Raw genomic sequence first — 22,856 nt, 5'->3', positions numbered from 1 at the left:
ATTTTTTTCCAATGCTACAATATTATTTCATTGGGGAAAGTGTCTAGGATAAACTAAAAGATTTAAAACATGGTTCTTTGGCTATCTGAAAATAGCATCACCTGGCTTTAGGAAGTTCTCTAAGAAATAATATTTTTTCTTTCAGTTGCTAAAATCGGTACCAGAAAAAAAAACAACTTTGCTGTTAGTACTATAAATGTCAAAATGATATGCTGATTCAGAATTTGTAGTCTACATGTTCTAAGATTTAAAAAATAAGATCAATAATTTATGTTAATGAAAAGTGTTGGTCTTTAAAACAAACTAGATATGTGTCATCATTTATATATGAAAGCAGTAATAGTTCACCATTAAAAACATATCTCATTCTGAGTTATTTTCCTGATGGTATAAATGGGCCAATAAAGATTCTTATGCAGTTTCATGTCATTTTTATTTATTAGGAAGCTTTCAAAGGCTTCAGAGTTCTCTAAAAAAGTTATCTTCAAGCAACTGAATGATTTACTCTACAGTAATTCGCTAACTGAAAAAAAAAGTGTGAGAAAAAAGTTGGCTTATTTAATCATTGGTATATAATAAATTATGACATAGGTATGAACATTTATTATTTCTCTAAAATGAAGAAGTACAATATATTACAGAAAATGGGGCCAATGAACAAGAACTGAATACTTATAACAGGAAAGAAATGTCAGGGTTTACAGTGGTAAGGAAAAAGCTTGGCAAGTGAACTAGCCTATCTCTTTTCCATCCTTTTATACTTTATTGCAAATCTGAACTAATAACAGCTAATAAAAATGTTTTTAATTTCTTTTTACTTTGTCAACTCTTTTACACTTTTATCTGGTAGGACACAGTGTCTCTGGCAGAAACAGGAACAAAGACCTTTCTTCCTCCCTACGCATTAAGTTAAAACTATTTCAAATAGAGAGGCCTTAAAGAGGATTGGATTGCCTGTATATGGCATTGAAAACTAATTAGGGGGAAGAGTAGGGTCAGGAAAGAGAAGTAATGGACACACAAAGGAGGATTCATCAATGAGAAGTCTGTGAAGAACAATTTAGAGAGGGGAGAAGTAAGTTTCTTCTGTGGAAAACTGGCACTGTAGCACTGATACTCATATTTCAGCTAAATTAAAGCATCCTGCAAGAGACTAGATTCATTAACGGCTTCAAACTTAAGCAAAAGAAACACAAGCCAAATGTTCTGTGATGATATTCACTTAACTCAGTCATCTATCAATATAGCAAAGGGAAAAACTCATAGTATTAAAAAGAAAAGTGCTAATGAAATACTTACTTCGAACTTCATACTGATTATACTCTAGTGTCTTTAGCAGAGGATGAGAGAAACAGTGCCATGGTAGCTGTTTTCTAACTTGAGGCAGCACATAATGGGTTACAAAACCCACAAAGCCAACCAATGTATACAACACATACTTGAGGGCAGGCTAAAAAAAATAATAAAAGTGATAAAATTAGGAGTGATTTTGAGACTCATTGTAGAAATTCTAATTTGTCAGTTCAATTTTCCATCTGATAGTGGACAACGTCCATTTTAGAATATAAGAACTAAACATTTTTCTACAGTTAACATTTCTAAATTATGTAGTTTGTTCTGATCAGCCTTGAAAGTTAGTGACTATTCATACATCACAGATATTTTGAAACGGGTTAACTACTTTCTCTGGTGTCTTACACTATTGTATAATGAGAGAGTGGCCTAAGGTGTATTGCCTATTACATGAATGTTCTATGAGATGTTCAGAGCAATGTATTAAATTGTTTTCAGCAGCAGAGATAATGGGGTAAGGTGGGGTCCACCCGGAACAGTTGGCTGAGTGCACTGTTTCACAGTACATGGCTTAGCACACGGTTGTGTGCCTGTCCCACAGCATGGAGGCCCCGCTGCCCTGCAGCCGCTGGCTTTGGTCACTGTGGTGGTGTCATCTATAACCATCACTGACCTGTTCATCACAGCCAGCAGAGCCCAGTATCTCCACTGCTACCCCTCATGCTTCGCAGGAGGGTCATCTGTTCCTTCCTGGATTGCATCACCAATTACAACAAGGCCTAAAAGCTTGATGCATACTTGTCCAAGTGCACAGGACAGAGACCATTTGTGACTATGAAGGTTGTGGCAAGACTTTCAACAGGGATTGCCATCTGAGCTGCTATATCCTGATTCATACTGGAGAATAATCATTTGTTAGAAAGATCTATGCATCTTAAAACTTTTCTTCCCTGCTACCACCAATAGCCAAGTATGCCGACTGTAGACCAAAGGACCAGCCTGCCCAGACCCAACATCACAAGCGCCCACGTATGCCAACCCATAGGCCAAGGACTAGCACACCCAACCTACTGCAGCCACTACTGGCACCTGAGGACTAGCCTACCTAGCATCTGTATCCCTAGCAATGCCTCACCACAGCCTCTATTAACAAATGCAGCCTAAGTCACTAAGGAATTCACAGACATCACTACCACTAATTACAGTCAAAGAAATCATACGGAGAGTACACTACCATGCACAACCAGAACCAAAGCCAAAGCATCCTGTCCAATCAACACTATAGATATATCTAAAGGAAACAGTCTTTCTTTCCAAATGACAATCCATACAATTGGAAAAACTGTTATATCAGATGTGCAGATATCAATGTAAGGACACAAGAAACATGAAAAAGCAAGAAAATGTAACACCTTCAAAGGAACATAATAATTTTCCAGTAAAAGATACCAAAGAAAAGGAAATCTATGAATTGTCTGAAAAAGAATTCAAAATAATGATATGAAGGAAACTCAGTGAGATACAAGAGAACACATATGAATAATACAAAGAAATGAGGAAAACAATTTATTACCTAAATGAGAAACTCAACAAAGAGATATTTCATAAAAGGGAACCAAACAGAAATTCTGGAACCGAAGAATTCAACAAATAAAATAAAAAATATAAGCAAGAACTTCAACAATAGATTAGATCTAGCAGAAGAAAGAATTTCTCAACTTTAAGATGGATCTTAAAAAAACCAACCAACCAACCAACCCCAGGAAGGAAGGAAGGGAGGGAGGGAGGGAAAAGCTTACATGATATATGTGACAGTGCAAAAATGACCAAATATTTAAATTTTGGAGTTTCTAGAAGAAATGGCAAAGGCATAGAAAGCCTATTTAAGGAAATAATAGCTGAAAATTTCCCAAGTCTTAGAGGAAATACAGACATCTAGACACAGGAAGCACAAAGTTTCCAAATACAATTCACCCAGTAAGGTCTTTTCCAAGGCACATTATAGTCAAACTGTCAAAAGTCAAAGACAAAAAGAGAATTCTGAAAACAGCAAGAGAAAAGGGTTAAGTTACATACAAGGAAACCCCCATTAGACTAACATCTAATTTCTCAGTAGAAACCTCACAAGCCAGAAGACAGTGAGGTGACACATTCTAAGTGCTGAAAGAAAAAAAACTCTTCAGCTAAAAATCCTATACCAAGAAAAGCTTTATCCTTCAAAAATGAAGGAGAAATAACACCTTTACCAAAAAGCAAAGACTAAGAGAATTTATTACCACTAGGCTGGCTCTACAAGAAATTATTGAGTCCTATAATTAGAAGCAGAAGGATGATATCACCATCATGAAAACACAGGAAAGGATAAAAACATTGGTAAAGAAGATAAACAAATGATTTTTTTTAAGTCAAATGTTATTACTACAAAAAACCAATCAAATTGAAGAGTAAACAATAAAAGAGGAAGAAAGGAACAAAGGATATGTAAAACATTCAGAAAACAATGAACAAAATGATGGGAGTATGCCTCCACCTAGCAAAAAACCCTGAATGTAAATGGCTTAAATTCCCCAGTTAAAAGATATAGACTGTCCAGATGTGTATTCTGATGTCAACAAAAATAAATAAATAAAAATACACTCTGCTTAAAAAATTTTTTTTTAAAAAACAGCCAATTATATGCTGCCTACAGGAAACTAACTTCACCTGTAAACACACACATAGATTGAAAGGGAAGAAATTTAAAAATATATTCCAGGCATACAGAAACCAAAAGCATGCTGGCGGAGCTATACTTGTATCAGACAAAATAAACTGCAAGTCAAAAGACATGAAAAGAGACAAAGAAGGTCGTTATATAATAATAAAGGGATCAATTCAGAAAAGGGTATAACAACTATAAACATACATGCACCCTACACCAGAGCACCCAGATACATAAGGCAAATATTATTAAAGCTAATGAGATAGACCCCAATAGAGTAATAGTTGGGAACATCAACACCTCAATTTCAACATTGTACAGATCACCTGGACAGAAAATCAACAAAGAAATATCAGACTTAGTCTGCACTACAGAACAAATGGACCTAGCAGACATTTATGTCATCCAATAGCTGCAAAATACACACTGTCCTCATTAACACATGGGACATTCTCCAAGACAGACTATATGTTATGCAACGAAACAAGTCTCAACAAATTTTTAAAAATTGAAATCATATAAAGTTATCTTCTAAAACCATGATGAAATAAAACTAAAAATAAATAACAAGAGGAACTTTGGAAACTGTACAATTAAATGGACATTAAACAATGTGCTCCTGAATGAACACTGGGTCAATGAAGAAACTGAAAATAAAATTTAAAAATTTCCAATACAAATGAAAATACAACATACTAAAACCTATGGAATATAACAAAAGCAATGCTAAAGGGAAGTGTATAGTAATAGTATAGTATAGTATAGTATAGTATAGTATAGTAGCAATAAATGCCTCCATCAAAAAAGTAGAAAGAGTTCAAACAACCTCATGATGTACCTCAAGGAACTAGTAAGAAAGGTAAGAGCAGAAATAAATGAAATTAAAATGAACAAACAATACAAAAGATCAAGGAACCAAAAAGTTGGCATTTTGAAAAGATAAATAAAATTGACATACCTTTAGCTAGAAAAAGAAAGAAATACCCAAATAAATAAAATCAGAGATGAAAAAGGAGATATTACAATTAATAGCGCAAAAATTCAGAGTATCATTAGTGGCTACTATGAGCAACTATATGCGAATAAATTGGAAAATCTAGAGAAAATGGATTAATTCCTAGACACATACAACCTAAGAAGACTGAACAATGAAGAAATCCAAAAGCTGAACAGACCAATAACAAGTAAAAAGATCAAAGCCATAATAAAAAGTCACCCAGTAAAGAAAAGCCCAGGACCAGATGGCTTCACTGCTGAATTCTTCCACTGTTGCTGGGAATATAAATTAGTACAACCACTACGGAGAACAGTTTGGAAGTTCCTGAGAAAACTAAAAATAGAGTTACCATATTATCCAGCAATCCCAATGCTGGATATATACTCAAAAGAAAGGAAATCAATTTTATTGAAGGGGTATCTGTACTCAATGTTTGTTGCAGCACTGTTCATATTAGCCAAGATTTGGAGGCAACCTAAGCGTCCATCAACAGATGAATGAACGGATAAAGAAAATGTGGTACATATACACAATGGAGTACTATTCAGCCATAAAAAAGAATGAGATTTTGTCATTTGCTATACCATGGATGGAACTGGAGATCATTATGTTAAGTGAAATAAGCCTGGTACAGATGTTCTCACTTATTTGTGGGAGCTAAAAATTAAAACAAATGAACTCATGGAAATAGAAAGTGGAAGGAAGGATGGTTATCAGAGACCGGGAAGGGTAGTAGGGGTGGTGGGGGGAGGTAGCAATGGTTAATGGGTACAAAAAGTGTAGAAAGAATGAATAAGATCTAGTATTTGATAGCACAAGAGGGTAACTATAGTCAATGCTCATTTAATTGTACATTAAAAATAACTAAGAGTATAACTGGATCATAACACAAAGAACAAATGCTTGAGGGGATGAATACCCCATTTACCATGTCATTATTACACCCTATTTACCATGTGATTATTACACACTGCATGCCTGTATCAAAGTATCTCATGTACCCCGTAAAAATATACACCCATTATGAAAAAAATGAAGAATGTCGAGAGGAGTAATGGCCAAAATTTTCCAAATTTAATGAAAACTGTAAACCACAGATTCAATAAACCCCAAGCACAAAGACATGAAGAAAACTATGTGAAGGTACATCATAATCAAATTTCTAAAACCTAGTGATAAAAAGATAATCTTCAAGCAGTACAGAAAAAAAGTTATCTACATAGGAATAAATTCAGTCAGAAGCAATAAAAGGGAGAAGACAGTGGAGCAACATCTTCATGTACTAAAAGAGAAAAAACCTGTCATCCTAGAATTTTATAACCAATGAAGTATCTTTCAATACCAATAGCGAAATAAGGACTTATTCAGAGCTACAAAAGCCAAGGAAAGTTGCAGATTTTCACTACAAGAAATGTCCTAGGACAGCAAGAAAGGGGGATTTTAAACTGGAGAGGAGGCAGGGTGCAGTGGCTCACACCTGTAATCCTAGCACTTTGGGACGCCAAGGCGGGAGGATCACTTGAGCTCAGGAGTTCTAGACCAGCCTGGGCAACATAGTGAGACTTCATCCCTAAATAAAAGAGAAATGTCCTAGGAAATCTTTCAAGCAGGAGGAAAAATGACACCAAATGGAAACATGGATACCCACAAAATAATGCAGGGCACTAAACATGGTAATTACATGCCCTACAGATGAAAGACATAGTCCTTGATGAGCTGTACTTAAGGAACAACACCTAAGAAGCCTTACCCATACCTGAACCTGATTTAGATAATAACATTCTAGACTTCCAACTGTACTGGAATGAGACTTTTTGGGGTTTTAGGAGAGGGTATGTGCACTTTGCATATAGAAGGGATGTCGATCATGGAGGTCTACTGATGGACTGTGGTAGTCAGCTTCTGAAATGCTTCCCATGATCCTTGCCTCTTGCTTTTGTACTTGAGTATATTCTCTTCTCACAATGTACCAGGGTTAGTCTATGTGCACAACAGAATATGGAAGAAATGGTGGCATGTCATTTCCAATACCAGGTTATAAAACAGTACAGCTCCTGTCTTGGGCTTTCTCTCTCAAGGACCACTTGCTCTGGGGGAAACCAGCTGCCATTTTGTGAGTACAGTTAGGCAGCCTATGGTGAGGACCACATGGAGGGGAACTGAGGTCTCCAGCCAATAGTCAGAAGGAACTGAGGCATGTAAACAGTGAACCTCAGATGATTTTAGCATCATGAAAGATCCTGAGCTAGAAGCATCCAGCAAAGCCACTCCCAGATTCATAACCCAGAGAAATCATGAGAAAACAAGTATTTGGTTTTTTTTGTTTGTTTTTTTTTTATTTTTTTTAATTATACTTTAAGTTTTAGGGTACGTGTGCACATTGTGCAGGTTAGTTACATACGTATACATGTGCCATGCTGGTGTGCTGCACCCACTAACTCGTCATCTAGCATTAGGTATATCTCCCAATGCTATCCCTCCCCACTACCCCCACCCCACAACAGTCCCCAGAGTGTGATGTTCCCTTTCCTGTGTCCATGTGATCTCATTGTTCAATTCCCACCTATGAGTGAGAATATGCGGTGTTTGGTTTTTTGTTCTTGCAATAGTTTACTGAGAATGATGATTTCCAGTTTCATCCATGTCCCTACAAAGGACATGAACTCATCATTTTTTATGGCTGCATAGTATTCCATGGTGTGTATGTGCCACATTTTCTTAATCCAGTCTATCATTGTTGGACATTTGGGTTGGTTCCAAGTCTTTGCTATTGTGAATAATGCCACAATAAACATACGTGTGCATGTGTCTCTATAGCAGCATGATTTATAGTCCTTTGGGTATATACCCAGTAATGGGATGGCTGGGTCAAATGGTATTTCTAGTTCTAGATCCCTGAGGAATCGCCACACTGACTTCCACAATGGTTGAACTAGTTTACAGTCCCACCAACAGTGTAAAAGTGTTCCTATTTCTCCACATCCTCTCCAGTACCTGTTGTTTCCTGACTTTTTAATGATCACCATTCTAACTGGTGTGAGATGGTATCTCATTGTGGTTTTGATTTGCATTTCTCTGATGGCCAGTGACAGTGAGCATTTTTTCATGTGTTTTTTGGCTGCGTAAATGTCTTCTTTTGAGAAGTGTCTGTTCATGTCCTTCGCCCACTTTTTGATGGGGTTGTTTGTTTTGTTCTTGTAAATTTGTTTGAGTTCATTATAGATTCTGGATATCAGCCCTTTGTCAGATGAATAGGTTGTGAAAATTTTCTCCCATTTTGTAGGTTGCCTGTTCACTCTGATGGTAGTTTCTTTTGCTGTGCAGAAGCTCTTTAGTTTAATTAGATCCCATTTGTCAATTTTGGCTTTTGTTGCCATTGCTTTTGGTGTTTTAGACATCAAGTCCTTACCCATGCCTATGTCCTGAATGGTAATGCCTAGGTTTTCTTCTAGGGTTTTTATGGTTTTAGGTCTAATGTTTAAGTCTTTAATCCATCTTGAATTGATTTTTGTATAAGGTGTAAGGAAGGGATCCAGTTTCAGCTTTCTACATATGGCTAGCCAGTTTTCCCAGCACCATTTATTAAATAGGGAATCCTTTCCCCATTGCTTGTTTTTCTCAGGTTTGTCAAAGATCAGATAGTTGTAGATATGCGGCGTTATTTCTGAGGGCTCTGTTCTGTTTAATTGATCTATATCTCTGTTTTGGTACCAGTACCATGCTGTTTTGGTTACTGTAGCCTTGTAGTAGAGTTTGAAGTCAGGTAGTGTGATGCCTCCAGCTTTGTTCTTTTGGCTTAGGATTCACTTGGCAATGCGGGCTCTTTTTTGGTTCCATATGAACTTTAAAGTAGTTTTTTCAAAAATCCTCAATAAAATACTGGCAAACCGAATCCAGCAGCACATCAAAAAGCTTATCCACCATGATCAAGTGGGCTTCATCCCTGGGATGCAAGGCTGGTTCAATATACGCAAATCAATAAATGTAATCCAGCATATAAACAGAGCCAAAGACAAAAACCACATGATTATCTCAGTAGATGCAGAAAAGGCCTTTGACAAAATTCAACAACCCTCCATGCTAAAAACTCTCAATAAATTAGGTATTGATGGGACATATTTCAAAATAATAAGAGCTATCTATGACAAACCCACAGCCAATATCATACTGAATGGGCAAAAACTGGAAGCATTCCCTTTGAAAACTGGCACAAGACAGGGATGCCCTCTCTCACCACTCCTATTCAACATAGTGTTGGAAGTTCTGGCCAGGGCAATTAGGCAGGAGAAGGAAATAAAGGGTATTCAATTAGGAAAAGAGGAAGTCAAATTGTCCCTGTTTGCAGGTGACATGATTGTATATCTAGAAAACCCCATTGTCTCAGCCCAAAATCTCCTTAAGCTGATAAGCAACTCAGCAAAGTCTCAGGATACAAAATCAATGTGCAAAAATCACAAGCATTCCTATACACCAGCAACAGACAAACAGAGAGCCAAATCATGAGTGAACTCCCATTCACAATTGCTTCAAAGAGAATAAAATACCTAGGAATCCAACTTACAAGGGATGTGAAGGACCTCTTCAAGGAGAACTACAAACCGCTGCTCAAGGAAATAAAAGAGGATACAAACAAATGGAAGAACATTCCATGCTCATGGGTAGGAAGAATCAATATCGTGAAAATGGCCATACTGCCCAAGGTAATTTACAGATTCAATGCCATCCCCATCAAGCTACCAATGCCTTTCTTCACAGAAAATAAGTATTTGTTGATTAAAAAAACAAATAAAAAGTCATGTATTTCAGCACTACGGACAAATATTAAAATCAAATCAGAAATAAGTCCAAACAAAGTTATAGTCCTGCTTAACAACAGGATACGTTATGAGAAATGTGTGGTTAGGCAATGTCATCATCGTGCAAACATCACAGTGTACTTACATAGATAGACAAGATAGTATAGCCTACTATCACTGAGGCTACGTGGTAGAGCCTATTGCTCTTAAGCTACAAAAATGTATAGTATGTTACTGTACTGAATACTGTAGGCAACTGTAACACAATGGCAAATATTTGTGTATCTAAACATATACAGGATGGGTGAAGTAGCTCACATCTGTAATTCTAGCACTTTGGGAGACTGGGGCAGGAGAAATGCTTGAGCCCAGGAGTTTGAGACCAGCTCGGGCAACACAACAAGACTCAGTTTCTACAAAAAAAGAAGAAAAAATTCTTTAAATTAGCCTGGTGTGGTGGCACACATCTGTAGTCCTAGCTACGTGGGAGGATCACTTGAGCCCAGGGATTCAAGGTTAGAATGAACTGTGATCGCAACACTGCACTCCAGCCTGGGTGACAGAGTGAGACCCTGTCTCAAACAAACAAACAAATAAAAGGAGAAAATGATTCCTTACCTGCAATACTGTGAAGACTGTGCTTACATGAATAGCAAAATACAGCACACCAATTACAATGCATACTACCAGGTCAGACTGTAATCGCTCACTCTGTGGGGAAAAAAAAGAATTATTAAACAATTACATAAAATTTTTAAAAATCTTTTTCCTTCATTCCCAGTTGGCAAAGTTTAAGAATTAATTTTTTGCCTGGCTAGCTCAGTCAGTGTTAAACAAAAAAAAAAAAAAGAAGTTTTCATTGATACTTTAACACTTCTAGAGTCTCTCTTTCTCTAAGATGGAGTGCAGTGGGACAATTTTGGCTCACTGCAACCTCCACCTCCTGGGTTCAAGCGATTCTCCTGCCTCAGCCTCCCAGGTAGCTGGTCATGCCACCACACCCCACCATACCCGGCTAATATTTTGTATTTTTAGTAGAGACAGGGTTTCACCATGTTGGCCAGGCTGATCTCGAACTCCTGACCTCAAGTGATATACGCCCATCTTGGCCTCCCAAAGTGCTGGGATTACAGGTGTGAGCCACCACACCTGGCCACACTTCTAGATTTCTTACACATAATAATTAACCACAAAAAATCTTATTTTCTTCCTCAATTTCCTCATATTTTGGCTTTGACACTGTAATACCAAGAATAAATTGAACAACGTATCTAGTTCTGCATGCCGTATAACATATTGCAATAAAGTCTTTTAGAATGAAGATTTTATTCCCCCATTGGTAAGTTTTACTTTCACATATGGGGAAAGGAAATAAGGTACCTTAAGTTACTGTAATTTTTTGTTTGTTTTTGAGACAGGGTCTCACTATGTTGCCCAGGCTGGAGTGCAGTGTCTATTCACAGGTATAGTCATTGTACACTAGAGCTCAGAACCCCTGAGCTCAGGGGATCCTCCAGCCTTAGTCTCCCAAGTAGCTGAACTACAGGCAAACACCACTCCTGACCACGGTGTCATTTATAGGGGTATATCCCTTTGGATAACTTATGTCTTCATTGGTCTTTTGACATGTGAAAACTGTGTGCTTAAGTCCTATTTTACTTATTAGACTTTGGTTCTATCAGTGGTTATAGAAAAACCAGAAACCTCTTGATCTCTTTGGTCATCAACTGACCTCTTAGATTTATGCTTATAAGCCAGATTCAGAATATCCTACTATACGTAACATGAAACATCCTCTGCCAACATGGAAACTAAAGTTAGAAAAAAGTCATTCTAATATCTTGATATAGTTTTGTATTTCTAAAGTTTCTGAAAAAAATATGTGAACAGGTCAAGTGCACTGAAAGTAAATGTGTCTAATTCAACATCTACATAAATTCAGTCTTTTGCAAAGGAAAATGACCTAAAACTGAGAAAAAAGATTTTGTTTTATTCCATAAATAGACACAATTTTACAGAATTCATTTTGCAAATAATTACTAAAAGAATACAAGCAACATTACAATTCACCAAATTAGAAAATTTAAAAAATTACTGCATTTACTTAAGTACATTAATACAGGTTATTGTTCTCTCCTTCAGCCTAGAATACACACACAGTTTTCAGATGGGCCTTGAGAATTAAAACAACCTAAAAGACTAATAAATGACTTACAGAGACATATTTTTCAACAACAAGATGAACAACAACAACGAAATGAATCTAATTTGTGTTAATGCTAATCTTTCAGATCCTAGTCTAAATCAAATAGGAGTAAAAATTCTATGGCCAATGAAATGACTTAATTTCACCTGACCTAAAAATAAATGTTTAGTATTCTGTTCTACACACAAACCAAGTCTGAGGAATGAGCATTTCTTATATGTTAATATTTGGAATAAAGACAATCAACAATGTACAACTAATCCTATAAATTATAATTATACATTTTTCTCCAATTACTAATGACTTTCAAAAAGTGTTCCTCATATAACATGATCAACTGTCTAAGATTTAAGTCTTTTAGGTGATTCTAAATGTTAAAACTTACAACAGAATTTCTAAGTTTTTCAGGCAGTGGATCTTTTACTTCAGATAGAGGGTCTTCTGGATTTTTCTCTTCCGTTTTTGGAAAAATCTTGGATTGCACTAAAGAGCTTTATGTGAAGAAAAAAAAAAACAGAAAATACATAGATAATCTGAAAACCAGTAATTCAAACGGGCAATGAAGTTTATGATAGAAAACCAAATGATTTGAGTATATTTAATCATTACCAAATGAGAAATTCTAAAATGTTTAGGATACCATAAATAAGCATACAGTGAAAATATTTTTATTAAAACATAGTTTCAATAATTGGGAAGGAAAACACTAATATTCTCAGCCAACCTGATTAGAATAACCCAAAATTAATATATTTTGAAACTTAATATAGATTAGGCCAAAGCACTTTGGAAAGGCATTGGGAAAAAGAGATCTTGAAAGGTATTTGAAAAAAACACCAACTTACTTAAATTTCTTTTAATTCAATAACAATTGAGTTCACTTACAAAAGTACAGATGGATCACTGCTTTGTCGGCTGAGATGGTAAGACACTGCCACTAATAAACCACAAAAAATGGAGAAAAGTACTGGAATATGCTGGCCATCCCAAGAATCCTGTGGAAAAATGAATTTAACAGAATAATATGCTTCTAATTTGTAATATATCACATAATCCTTTTATGTCCGTATTTTGGAAAAAGACAACGAACTTAAATTCAACAAAAGTTTTTAGCCACGTTATTAATTGCATTTTATTCCAGAAAAATTTAGATTTATTACTTTCTGATGAGTTAGAATCTGGCCACTAGATGTCTTTGGTACTAAAGCTACAGATGTTTTTGGGGGGAGGGCACTAAAGCTCTACTCATACATGAGGAATAATTTGCTTTTGATGCATGAGGCTATCAATTCTTTCACATTTTAAGTGCTATAGTTTGTGGTAAACTGTGTTCCTTTTGGAAGAATAAGATATCTTGGCATAGTAAATTTTAGATACAATAATAAGAGTAGGAAAAGACAACACATGATACATTAGGCAAAAGAAAAGTCTGACATTTGGTGTGTTACTTTCTTGATGCCTTTGCCCATGTAATAAATTACTATGTCCTCCACAGCACTGAGCAGGCATTTAGTAACTGTTTTTTGAATGAATGACTGCATATACCCAGAAGGAAATACTACAAAGGCTATCTTCCAAAGCCAACCACACGTGGTCACTCCATATGAGCTCTGCTCATTGTAGCATCTCTGGAGTCTATCAGCATGATACCTGGCAGAGAATGCGCAATACACTAACTGGAACAGGTAACAGTTCTTAAGTATGTCCTGTGAGGCAGACAATACTCTAATCCTTCATTGTTCTCTGGAGATTCGGAAAGGAAACATGGTAGGAGTGGGGACCCAAACGGCAGTTTTTAATACAACTTGCCTTTTTTCCACTTAAAAGTAGACTTGGGAATTGTTTCACATCATAACACAGACATTTTATTTTTTTAATAGCTACATCAAAACCTTATCATCATATTGAACACTGGGTAGAGCTGCATCCTTAGATCTTTGTATTTCCCAAATAATTTTTACAATAACCTTGAAAATATGTACTATTACCCCCCAATTTATAGATGAGAAAACTAAGGCACAGAAGAGGGTTTAAGTAATTTGTCCAGTTAAGTGGCAGAGCCAGAAAGTGAACTCTTGACATGTTTGAATGTACTGAAAAGAAAGTTAATATCTTAAGAGCTTGAGAATGAAGGGGAGATAAATACATACAAAAGCAAAGTATAGGAGAAAACAAAAGATATGAAGGAAGAGCATTTACACAGTGATAATAAAGCAAACACATCAGGTATATGAGGGAGACAAGAGAGGCTACATGTGTAGTGCAGGCTGGGGTGAGAGAAAGTAAGTCAAGCCTCTGGGAGACCCTCTCTTGAGCGACCTGCTTTCTCAGCATGAGGAAACTTTCTCTCTCTCTCTCTCTCTTCTTCTTTGTCTATTAATCTTTCCACTCTTAAACCCACTCCTTGTGTGTGTCCGTGTCTTGAATTCTTTCTTGGCATGAGACAATGAACCACAGTGCCTAGAAAAAGCCATGAAGTTTGCCTTTGAGGAGTTCCGCCTGTGGTACCAGTTTGCTCTGTCCCTGATGGCTGCTGGAAAATCTGCTTGTGCTGTGAAAGTGCTGAAACTGTGTGTCTACCTGAAGCCAGACGATGCCACCATCCCTCTCCTCGCTGCCAAGCTATGCATGGGCTCCCTGCACTGGTAGGAAGAGGCTGAGAAGTTTCCCAAAAATGTCGTTGATGTGAGAGAGAAAACATCAGAGTTCAAGGCCAAAGGCCACTTAGCTCTGGGGCTCATGTACAGACGTGAGCAGGACCTACTGACGGTGAGAGACGTCCCACCCACAGAGCTGTTGAGCTGCAGAGCTGGGCTGCCTAAGTCTATTGTGCAGGATTAGACTGAGTCCCCTTCTGTCTCAGGAGGTTGTTGAAGTTGGGGCATTCTTGTGTGCTGTCCTGTGGGGCCCTAGGTGCTGCTGTCCTCTTTGTTTGGTCTGACGGGAGAATGGGAGGGCAGGAAGGAAGGTCCTGTGCCAGGGCTTCTGGACCTTGTTTTCAGGTGCATTATGCTGTTGGTGCACTGGGCACCTTGCTGGGCTTTGAGGGATGATTTGCCCACTCAGCCTTGTACCTGCACACCTGTCCCAGCACTTGGCCTGGGGTCCCCCATGCCAAGTGCTAGGAAGGGATGTTGGATTTGAGGTATAAGAATGTAGATGAGTCAGGGACAGACACTTCCAGGGAGCTTCCCTTGACTGGTCAGGAAATGCCCCTTCTCCATTTGCATATTTGCACATTTTAATTCGCAGATATGTACATGTGCAGTATAGCAGCTCACCAGACACCCAGGGCTCTTGGGCACAGTGATTTTGGGTGTGCTTAGAGTTTTGGTGGAAGGGCTTCTGGCTAAGAAAAAAAGTCTTGTATACTTGGTGAAGTTTTCAGTGATGTTTGCAGAAAGTTTAAATTAACAACCTTTTTCTGAACTGTTACTATTCTTTAATAATGTTGTTAAACATAACACAAATGTAAAAAAAAGAAATCTCAGAAAACAAATGGATAACTTAATGAATTTGAATTAGTATAAGGCAAAATATCCTTATAACCATCATCCTGCTCAGGACCTCATTTATGATGATGAGGGAAGGGATATGGGAGACAAAAGCCATAAATTCCTGGACGTAAGCAGGGAATTTGGCTTTGAGCTGCTTAATGGCCAAGGGAAATTTAAAAAATAACACTGGTTATATGGGGAAAAAACAAAAAGCCAAAACCAAAATGCATTCTAGATTTCTTAGGAAAACAAACAAGAACTGGCTGTCATCAAGATTTAAAAGAAACATCTTGATTGAGTCTTTACAGAAGGGACACTAAACAAAGCATTGAAGGACATCAACATTACAGCCCCATGATAAAGGGACCGCCGTTTTCTTACACACACCCTTGGAAGGTGCCTCCGTGCAAATGGCAGGCATAATGCTGAAGGGAAACGTGGGCAAGGAAACCCTAGAGGTGGCCAGACAGCCTGGTCCAAACATGCAGCTCTAGGATGGTTTAACCTAATCTAGGGACGTAAACTAGAATACTCTGAGGAATAAATGGACCACATGCATTCTAAACCAGCTTCTAAAAAAAAAAGAAAGAAAGAAAGAAAGTCAAGCCTCCAACTTTCATAAAGGGCAGTCCACAGGTTCTGCTGAAGCTGTCAGAAAATGTAAGAAGCAGAAATGAAAGGTAGATCTATACAGGTAATTGCCAAAAAGAATCAGTTAAAAATAATAAGTCTGAGGAAGGTAAAACAGGTTAGGAGATTGCTGTTCTTGCTATAAGTCTTGTAAAACTATTTGACACTGTGATATATGAATGTACAACTCTGATAAAAATTAAAACTAAAAAAACCAAAAGATGTCCAGCACAACGACTTTGGAAAACTGTTAATTCCATTTCTAGGTATTTACCCAAGAGAAATGAATACACATGTCCACAAAAAGACTTGCAAGATGATGTTCACAGCAGGCTTATTCATAATATTCCTCAACTAGAAACAACTCAAATGAGCATCTCTAACACAGCAGGTAAACTGTGATATAGTCATACAATGTGGGTAAGAAGAAATTAAAACTAAATGATCCAGCTTTTGCTTACCTTTCTAGCCTTAGAGGAATGACCTTAGATGTCATCTTTCCTCATGTACCCAAACCTCCAGAAATTCCTTATCATTTGCCATTTCCTCTACACAACACATTTTCTTTACAAGTACATGGGTCTTCATTTCTTGTTTCAATTAGCTAATGCCTATTTGATCTTCAAAATCTGGTTATATCACCTTCCTGGAAAATTGTCTTTAATCCCTTTTGGCAGAATAAAGTAGTCTTAATTTGTACACCCACAGAACTGTTTTCATAACCTTCGTTACACTGTCTTGAACATGTTGGCTGACTTGTTAATCATAGCTAACCTACAAGCTCCTTCAAAGCAGAAAATGGTTTAGCATAGTACCTGGTACACATAAATGCTCTATAAATGCTACTTAAATGAGGCAAGGAAGGATCTGTGAGTCACTTGTCATAGTCCTTTCAACCCTACCATTCTCTGATTGTCTTGCACTAGTCGCCAAACAAAAAACAAAAATAAACCACAAGTATGCATGAGGAGCTGAAAGCTGTCTACAAAAATTTTTAAATTTTTATGTTTACAACTTGTTGACAATCTTTTAAAGGAAAGTTCATAAGGCTCATCCAGATCTTCTAACCCAATAATGACGTTAAATTTCAGTATATTACTTTTTATTAGCATGTATCTTAAATTGCAGTCCTTGAACTTGTTTTTATAAGTTTAAAAAAACTAATATGAAAAGTAGTTAAATTCTTAACTAGAATTTTAAAATTGATTTCATATTCTGTAAGTACTATGCCTACCCTTATACCAGATGAGCCTAGTTTTCAATAATCTGTTTCTAATATTAACCTACGACTACTGCAGGAAAAATAATTTTCTTTTAGTAATGGTTAACTATTAAACTACTTTCAAATTCAAAGTAGTTGAGAATGAGAATAATGTTTAACATATGAAGACCATGAAAATTAATGCTAAGCGATACCAGGGGAAGAAATCATTATTAGTTGATTTTAAAACAACCTTCATATAGAAATATAGCCTTAAAGACAAAACATACTATAATTTATTGCTCACCTTTAAAGCCCCATAACATAATCCATACAATAAGGCTACTGCAACAATGCTACAGATAAAACTGTAAAGTGCTGCAAGCAGGCTTGTAGTGGCTAGACAGGAAAAGGAAAAGGTAAGAAACATTTTATAAAAATATATGAAAATAATTAAAAGGTCACTGAAAAGCATTTAAAATATTATAATGTCAACTATCATTAAATATCTACTAATCTGAATTTCAAAAATTCAGTTACTTCATTATTTCTTTCAAAAAGATTTTGACATGACAGAGATTTGCTATCCTGAGTCTTTGTTACGAGATAAAATATGTTCATCTTGGAAGTAATAAACATTTATATGTAGCAAGAAAAAATTTTATCTATATTATGCTTCAAGAATATATCTTATATTAACAAAAAATGTGGAAAAATGAAGTTTTCAGAGGCCTGAACAGGAACTGGAGATGTATTAAGTGTTCACTGAAAAACATTTATCTATGTAAACAGAACCTGTGTTACCCCCAGAAGTAAATCTGTATGCCCATGTGTTTTCAGAAAAAAAGTGTAGATCTAATTGCTAACAATAACAACAACAAAATAGATACTTTGGATCTAATAACAGATACTTTAGACACTGTAGCTCTACTTGCTAACAATAGCAACAACAATGAAATAGATAATTACTAATACTTCAATGGGAGTTATTAGTAATAAGGAATAGGGGATGGCTAAGATATCTAGACTTTATTTTTAAAACATGGGTAACAGATTTTAATAGTAATTTAATAATAATAAAAGAAATCTACAGAAATAATTCCTTATGAGATATCAGAAACCTAATACCTTGCATAAGTTTGTAAATTATAGTATGACAAAAGCCCATTATCATAAATTACCTACACTAAGCCCTCCCCATTGTATTTACAGTAATGTAACACCAGTAATAGTCCCTAAATATTCAAACTGTCTTCTACCCATTAAGCCATGCTGATTGATGAAACCAGTTCTGTCTTAATTCATACCCCTTCAAAAAATTTTCAAAACATTAAAAATTCTCTAGTATGATATACAGCAACATAGCAAAAACTCAGTTTCTATTTAAAATGAAAGCCATAATATTGACATTTTATCAGCAGAAGGATTTCAATGCATATGCTTGGAAAATAAATGAGGCCTGAAAATGTGAAACGTGTAGAGAAATGAACTATAAAGTTACAGTAATTTCTTTCCCTTTCATTTTCTCTAGTTGCAAACTCATCTTTCAGTAAAATTTTAAATGGTTAAACTAAATAATGGTATATTTTAACCATGGTGTATGCTGATATGATTATTTTCAAGTTCTACAAACCATTATCTATTCCAGGGTAATATGGAAATAGATTTTCTAAGTGTATCAATTCATAGCCACATATTCTACTCAATGAACAGAGATAGTTCTTAAAAACTTATTTATTACTAAAATACTTTTAGATTCTGGTTTTGGTGTTACCATTCTAAGGATAAAACAAGGCTCTGAAACCAAATATGAAGACCTACTAAATGCACATACTGGTTTAAAATCCAAATATAATGCTATGTATCAAACCTCAATCTACTCAGGATAGATGATCTTTTATGAATACCTCTTAAGTATATGTAGGTTCCATGTAAATTCACTATAACTTTTAGTTGCAGACATTATTTTATAACTTCTTACACATCTGCTTCATTATACCTGGCTCTTTCTCTAAAGTAGCAGACTTGACTATTTTTTCCTATCCACAAATTAATTGCTTCTCAGTCTTCAATTACTTAATGTCTTTTTTTTTTCTAATTTCAAGCCTGAAGTGAAAACTGGAAAAGCATTTTAATGGTCAGTTTATTACTTCATGATCTATAAAGGTAATACTGTAAACTATAATTTTTATAAAGAAGTACTCACCATTACCACCAAAAATATGAATATCCAATTGTTCACAAAGGTACATTACAAATGTATTCACCTGAGGCAGGAGACCAATGAAAAACACTACTGGGAAACAGAGTGTAAACACTATAAAAAGAAAGAAAAGTATATTTTAACATATTATACTGTATCCATTCTTGTGTCCACTGAGAGGTCATAATTTTTAAAAATCCCAAATTAACATAAACTACTAAGCAATTTTTAAAAGACAGTATTTTAAATGACACCTCTTAACATAATTGCTTGGGTAGTAAATAACATCTTTTCAATCATAAACAATACTTTTTAAAGTTATTTCAACCATTTTCACATAATAGAAACCTAAGATAACAAAACCAAAAAAATCTTCTGCATTATATCTACTCCAAGAACAAAAGAATTACTATAATATTTGTTCATCATTAGCTTTATTCACTCATAATAGTCCTATCACTTTGTTCCTCAGAGCAGAAAATAACAGTAAAATAAGCTTATTAAAAACTAAAGCTGTATAATTGATATATTTATCAGTAAAATGTTGATATACAAATAAATTAATTTTAAGATTAGAGATACTTTAAGATGACTCACCTATAACTAAATCCCTGGCTGATATAAACACCAGTGGATTGGTGAAAGTTATTCCATATAATTTGAACTTGGTTGCAGTCAGGTTTCTGCTACCATAATCCAAGAGCCAAATAAGACCGCAACATATGCAGAAATAAACTGGTCTACTGTAGGCAATGATACGATTATGACCCTGAAAATGATATTTTTTAAAAGTCAGTTTGGTTAATTTTAAGAGTCACAAACAACTACTGATATCACTGATGGCTTTATTCTAAGGATTCAAACTTTTTCCATACGGAAGCCAGATTTCTGACAATCACAGAAAGGATTAACAAATATAGAAAGGAGGAAGAATAACAGAATGAACTCTGAGATACTGGACTGAAACAGAAATATCAGTGTGAAATTTTGTGTTTTTTATTGTTTGTTTGTTTTTTTGAGACAGGGTCTCACTCTGTCGCCCAGACTGGAATGCAGTAGAGTGCTCACAGCTCACTGCAGCCTCAGCCTCCTGAGCTCAAGTGATCCTCCTGCCTCAGCCTTCCAAGTAGCTGGGACTACAGACGCACATCGCTGCGCCTGTTTAATTTTTTTAGAGATGGAGTTTCACCATGTTGCCCAGGCTGGTCTCAAACTCCCGGTCTCAAGTGATCTGCCCACATTGGGCTCCCACAGTCTCATTATTTTTAATATGCATATAAATAGATATAGGAATGGGCAATATATATGTATATACATGTGTGTATATATGTACATACATACATACACTTCCTAGCTTTATCTGCTAAGAGGACCTAGATGCAATGAGATTCTAGCAATAATGATTACTAGCAACTAGATCTTACTTTATAAATACCATTACCTACCAAAAAAGGTGGGGGGGCTCCATAGAGAAAAGACTGGTTTCTGGCTACAACAGGGAAAGTGTAAGATGACCCTGGAACACATTGTTGTGACAAAAAGGTAGAAAGTACTTAAAGAATGACAGAGATATGTCAAAAGGACACAGAAAGCTGCGTGATGGACTCCCAATGGCTAAATTAGGGACAATTTGAGCATCAAAATAAATACTACTAGTAACATTATAGTCCATTGAATAAAATCATCCATTTATCCACACCAATACATACCTACATATATAAGAAGGGAAAGCTCTTCCTTATAGTATTAATAAATAGTCAACTAATAAATGTAGAAGGAATGACGGGATGAGAAAAATCACCATTTGGCAACCAATAAATGATAACTGAATCAGGCAAGAAACATCAGTAGATACTAAAACAATCGGATAGAAATTTATGGAGAAGGACACATATACAGTCTCAAGGTATCTCTCTATGAGGTATTTATTTATTTATTTTAAGTATTTATTATCTGTAAGAGAAAAACAGTAACATTACAGTAGAGTAATGGTTTTTAAGAAAGTGGGAGGGGGTTTTGCTCCCCAGTGCACATATGTGAATATCTGGACACATTTCTGTTGTCATAATTGGGGAAGTGGTGCTACCAGCATCTTGTAGGTAGAGGATGCCAAACATCCTACAATGCATTGGACAGCATTCCGCACCCTCAAGCAAAGAATTAGCTGGCCAAAATGTTAATACTGCAGAAATTTCAGACACCTTGCCGACAATACCCTTAACCAGAAGATCAAAATTAACATCATTAGTAACAGGATAAATTAGTATGTGCTTTCTAATATGATGCACTTTTGCAGTATTCCTACTTTAAAAAGCACGGCCTTATCAAATCAGAAACATCATCAGCACCATAAGACAGGGTGAAAAATTAAAAAAAAAAATTTTTTAAAGAAAAAACATCAGACAAACTCAAATTGAGGGATGGTCTATAAAATAACTGGCCTATAGCTATCAAAAATTTCAATATCATGAAAGATAGCTTCCGAAGAATTGCTCCAGATTAAAGGAGATTTAAGAGACTAAACATAATCAGGGACTTTCTATTGCCAATGAAGACAATGGGCAAAACCTATTTGAATAAGATCTATATATTAGAAGACAGCATTGTACCGATGTTAATGTTCTAATTTTGATAATTATCTTGAATTAACTAACATAAAGGAATATCTTTGTTTCTAAGAAACACACTGAGATATTTAGAGATAAAGGGGCATCATGTCAGCTAGCAGAGAGAAAGAAGGAAAAAGATCATGTGCTAGAAAGGGATTAAGCAAATATCATAAATGTTAACATGGGGATCTGGATGAATAGTATCTGAAATTCTTTGTACTGCCCTTGCAACTTTAAGTTTGAAATTACGTTAAAAAGTTAAAAAGCAATGTTTCCATATATCATTACACTTCAAAAATATTCTTACAAAACAGTAAACATAATCAGTCAAAAAAAAAACCACACTTGCCTCTTTGTTTTATTTTGCTCATCCATTCCCATTATTCATTATTCCAGTGAAAGGATTAAAAAAATTATATTCAAGGAAAAAAATCATAAACTATTCTTGAAGTCTATTTTTGAACTACTTTAAATAGAATATCCTCTGTTCTATTAAAACCTCAATTTACATCTAAAATTGGATCCCATTTCACAATAAATAGTGCTAGGCAGATAATATTTTTGTCTAAAGTCACAAAGTGAATAACAAAGTTTTTATTCAATGGTCTTAACACCAGACTCATGTATTACTTCTTTATTCTTGCTCCTAATGGTTACTCAAGTGAAATAATATAAAGTTTTTCCTACTTCAAAATTCTATTTTCAATACCTATTCATAAGCTA

The 22,856-nt window shown here is 35.6% G+C and overlaps 1 protein-coding gene across 10 annotated transcripts in view; it reads right to left on the bottom strand.

The window, feature by feature from the left end:
- The window catches only part of PCNX1 (pecanex 1), a 209,014-nt gene that overhangs the window by 69,173 nt on the left and 116,985 nt on the right, over positions 1 to 22,856 (bottom strand). For all 10 annotated transcript variants that reach the window (XR_010109817.1, XM_034937738.3, XM_034937744.3 and 7 more), the window contains 7 exons: positions 20,122 to 20,293; positions 19,528 to 19,638; positions 17,629 to 17,720; positions 12,879 to 12,988; positions 12,379 to 12,484; positions 10,406 to 10,498; positions 1,300 to 1,450 (listed from right to left, as the gene is read on the bottom strand). Coding sequence is in view for 9 of the 10 variants with exons in the window: in XM_034937738.3 (XP_034793629.1) it covers positions 1,300 to 1,450; positions 10,406 to 10,498; positions 12,379 to 12,484; positions 12,879 to 12,988; positions 17,629 to 17,720; positions 19,528 to 19,638; positions 20,122 to 20,293 (835 nt within the window). In the remaining variant the exon portion in view is untranslated. The remainder of the gene's footprint in view (positions 1 to 1,299; positions 1,451 to 10,405; positions 10,499 to 12,378; positions 12,485 to 12,878; positions 12,989 to 17,628; positions 17,721 to 19,527; positions 19,639 to 20,121; positions 20,294 to 22,856) is intronic.

The sequence above is a fragment of the Pan paniscus genome, chromosome 15, assembly GCF_029289425.2.
Source record: "Pan paniscus chromosome 15, NHGRI_mPanPan1-v2.0_pri, whole genome shotgun sequence".
NCBI lineage: Eukaryota > Metazoa > Chordata > Mammalia > Primates > Hominidae > Pan > Pan paniscus.
Note: the sequence above shows the minus strand (reverse complement) of the source record. Positions and strands in the feature narration are given on the sequence as shown.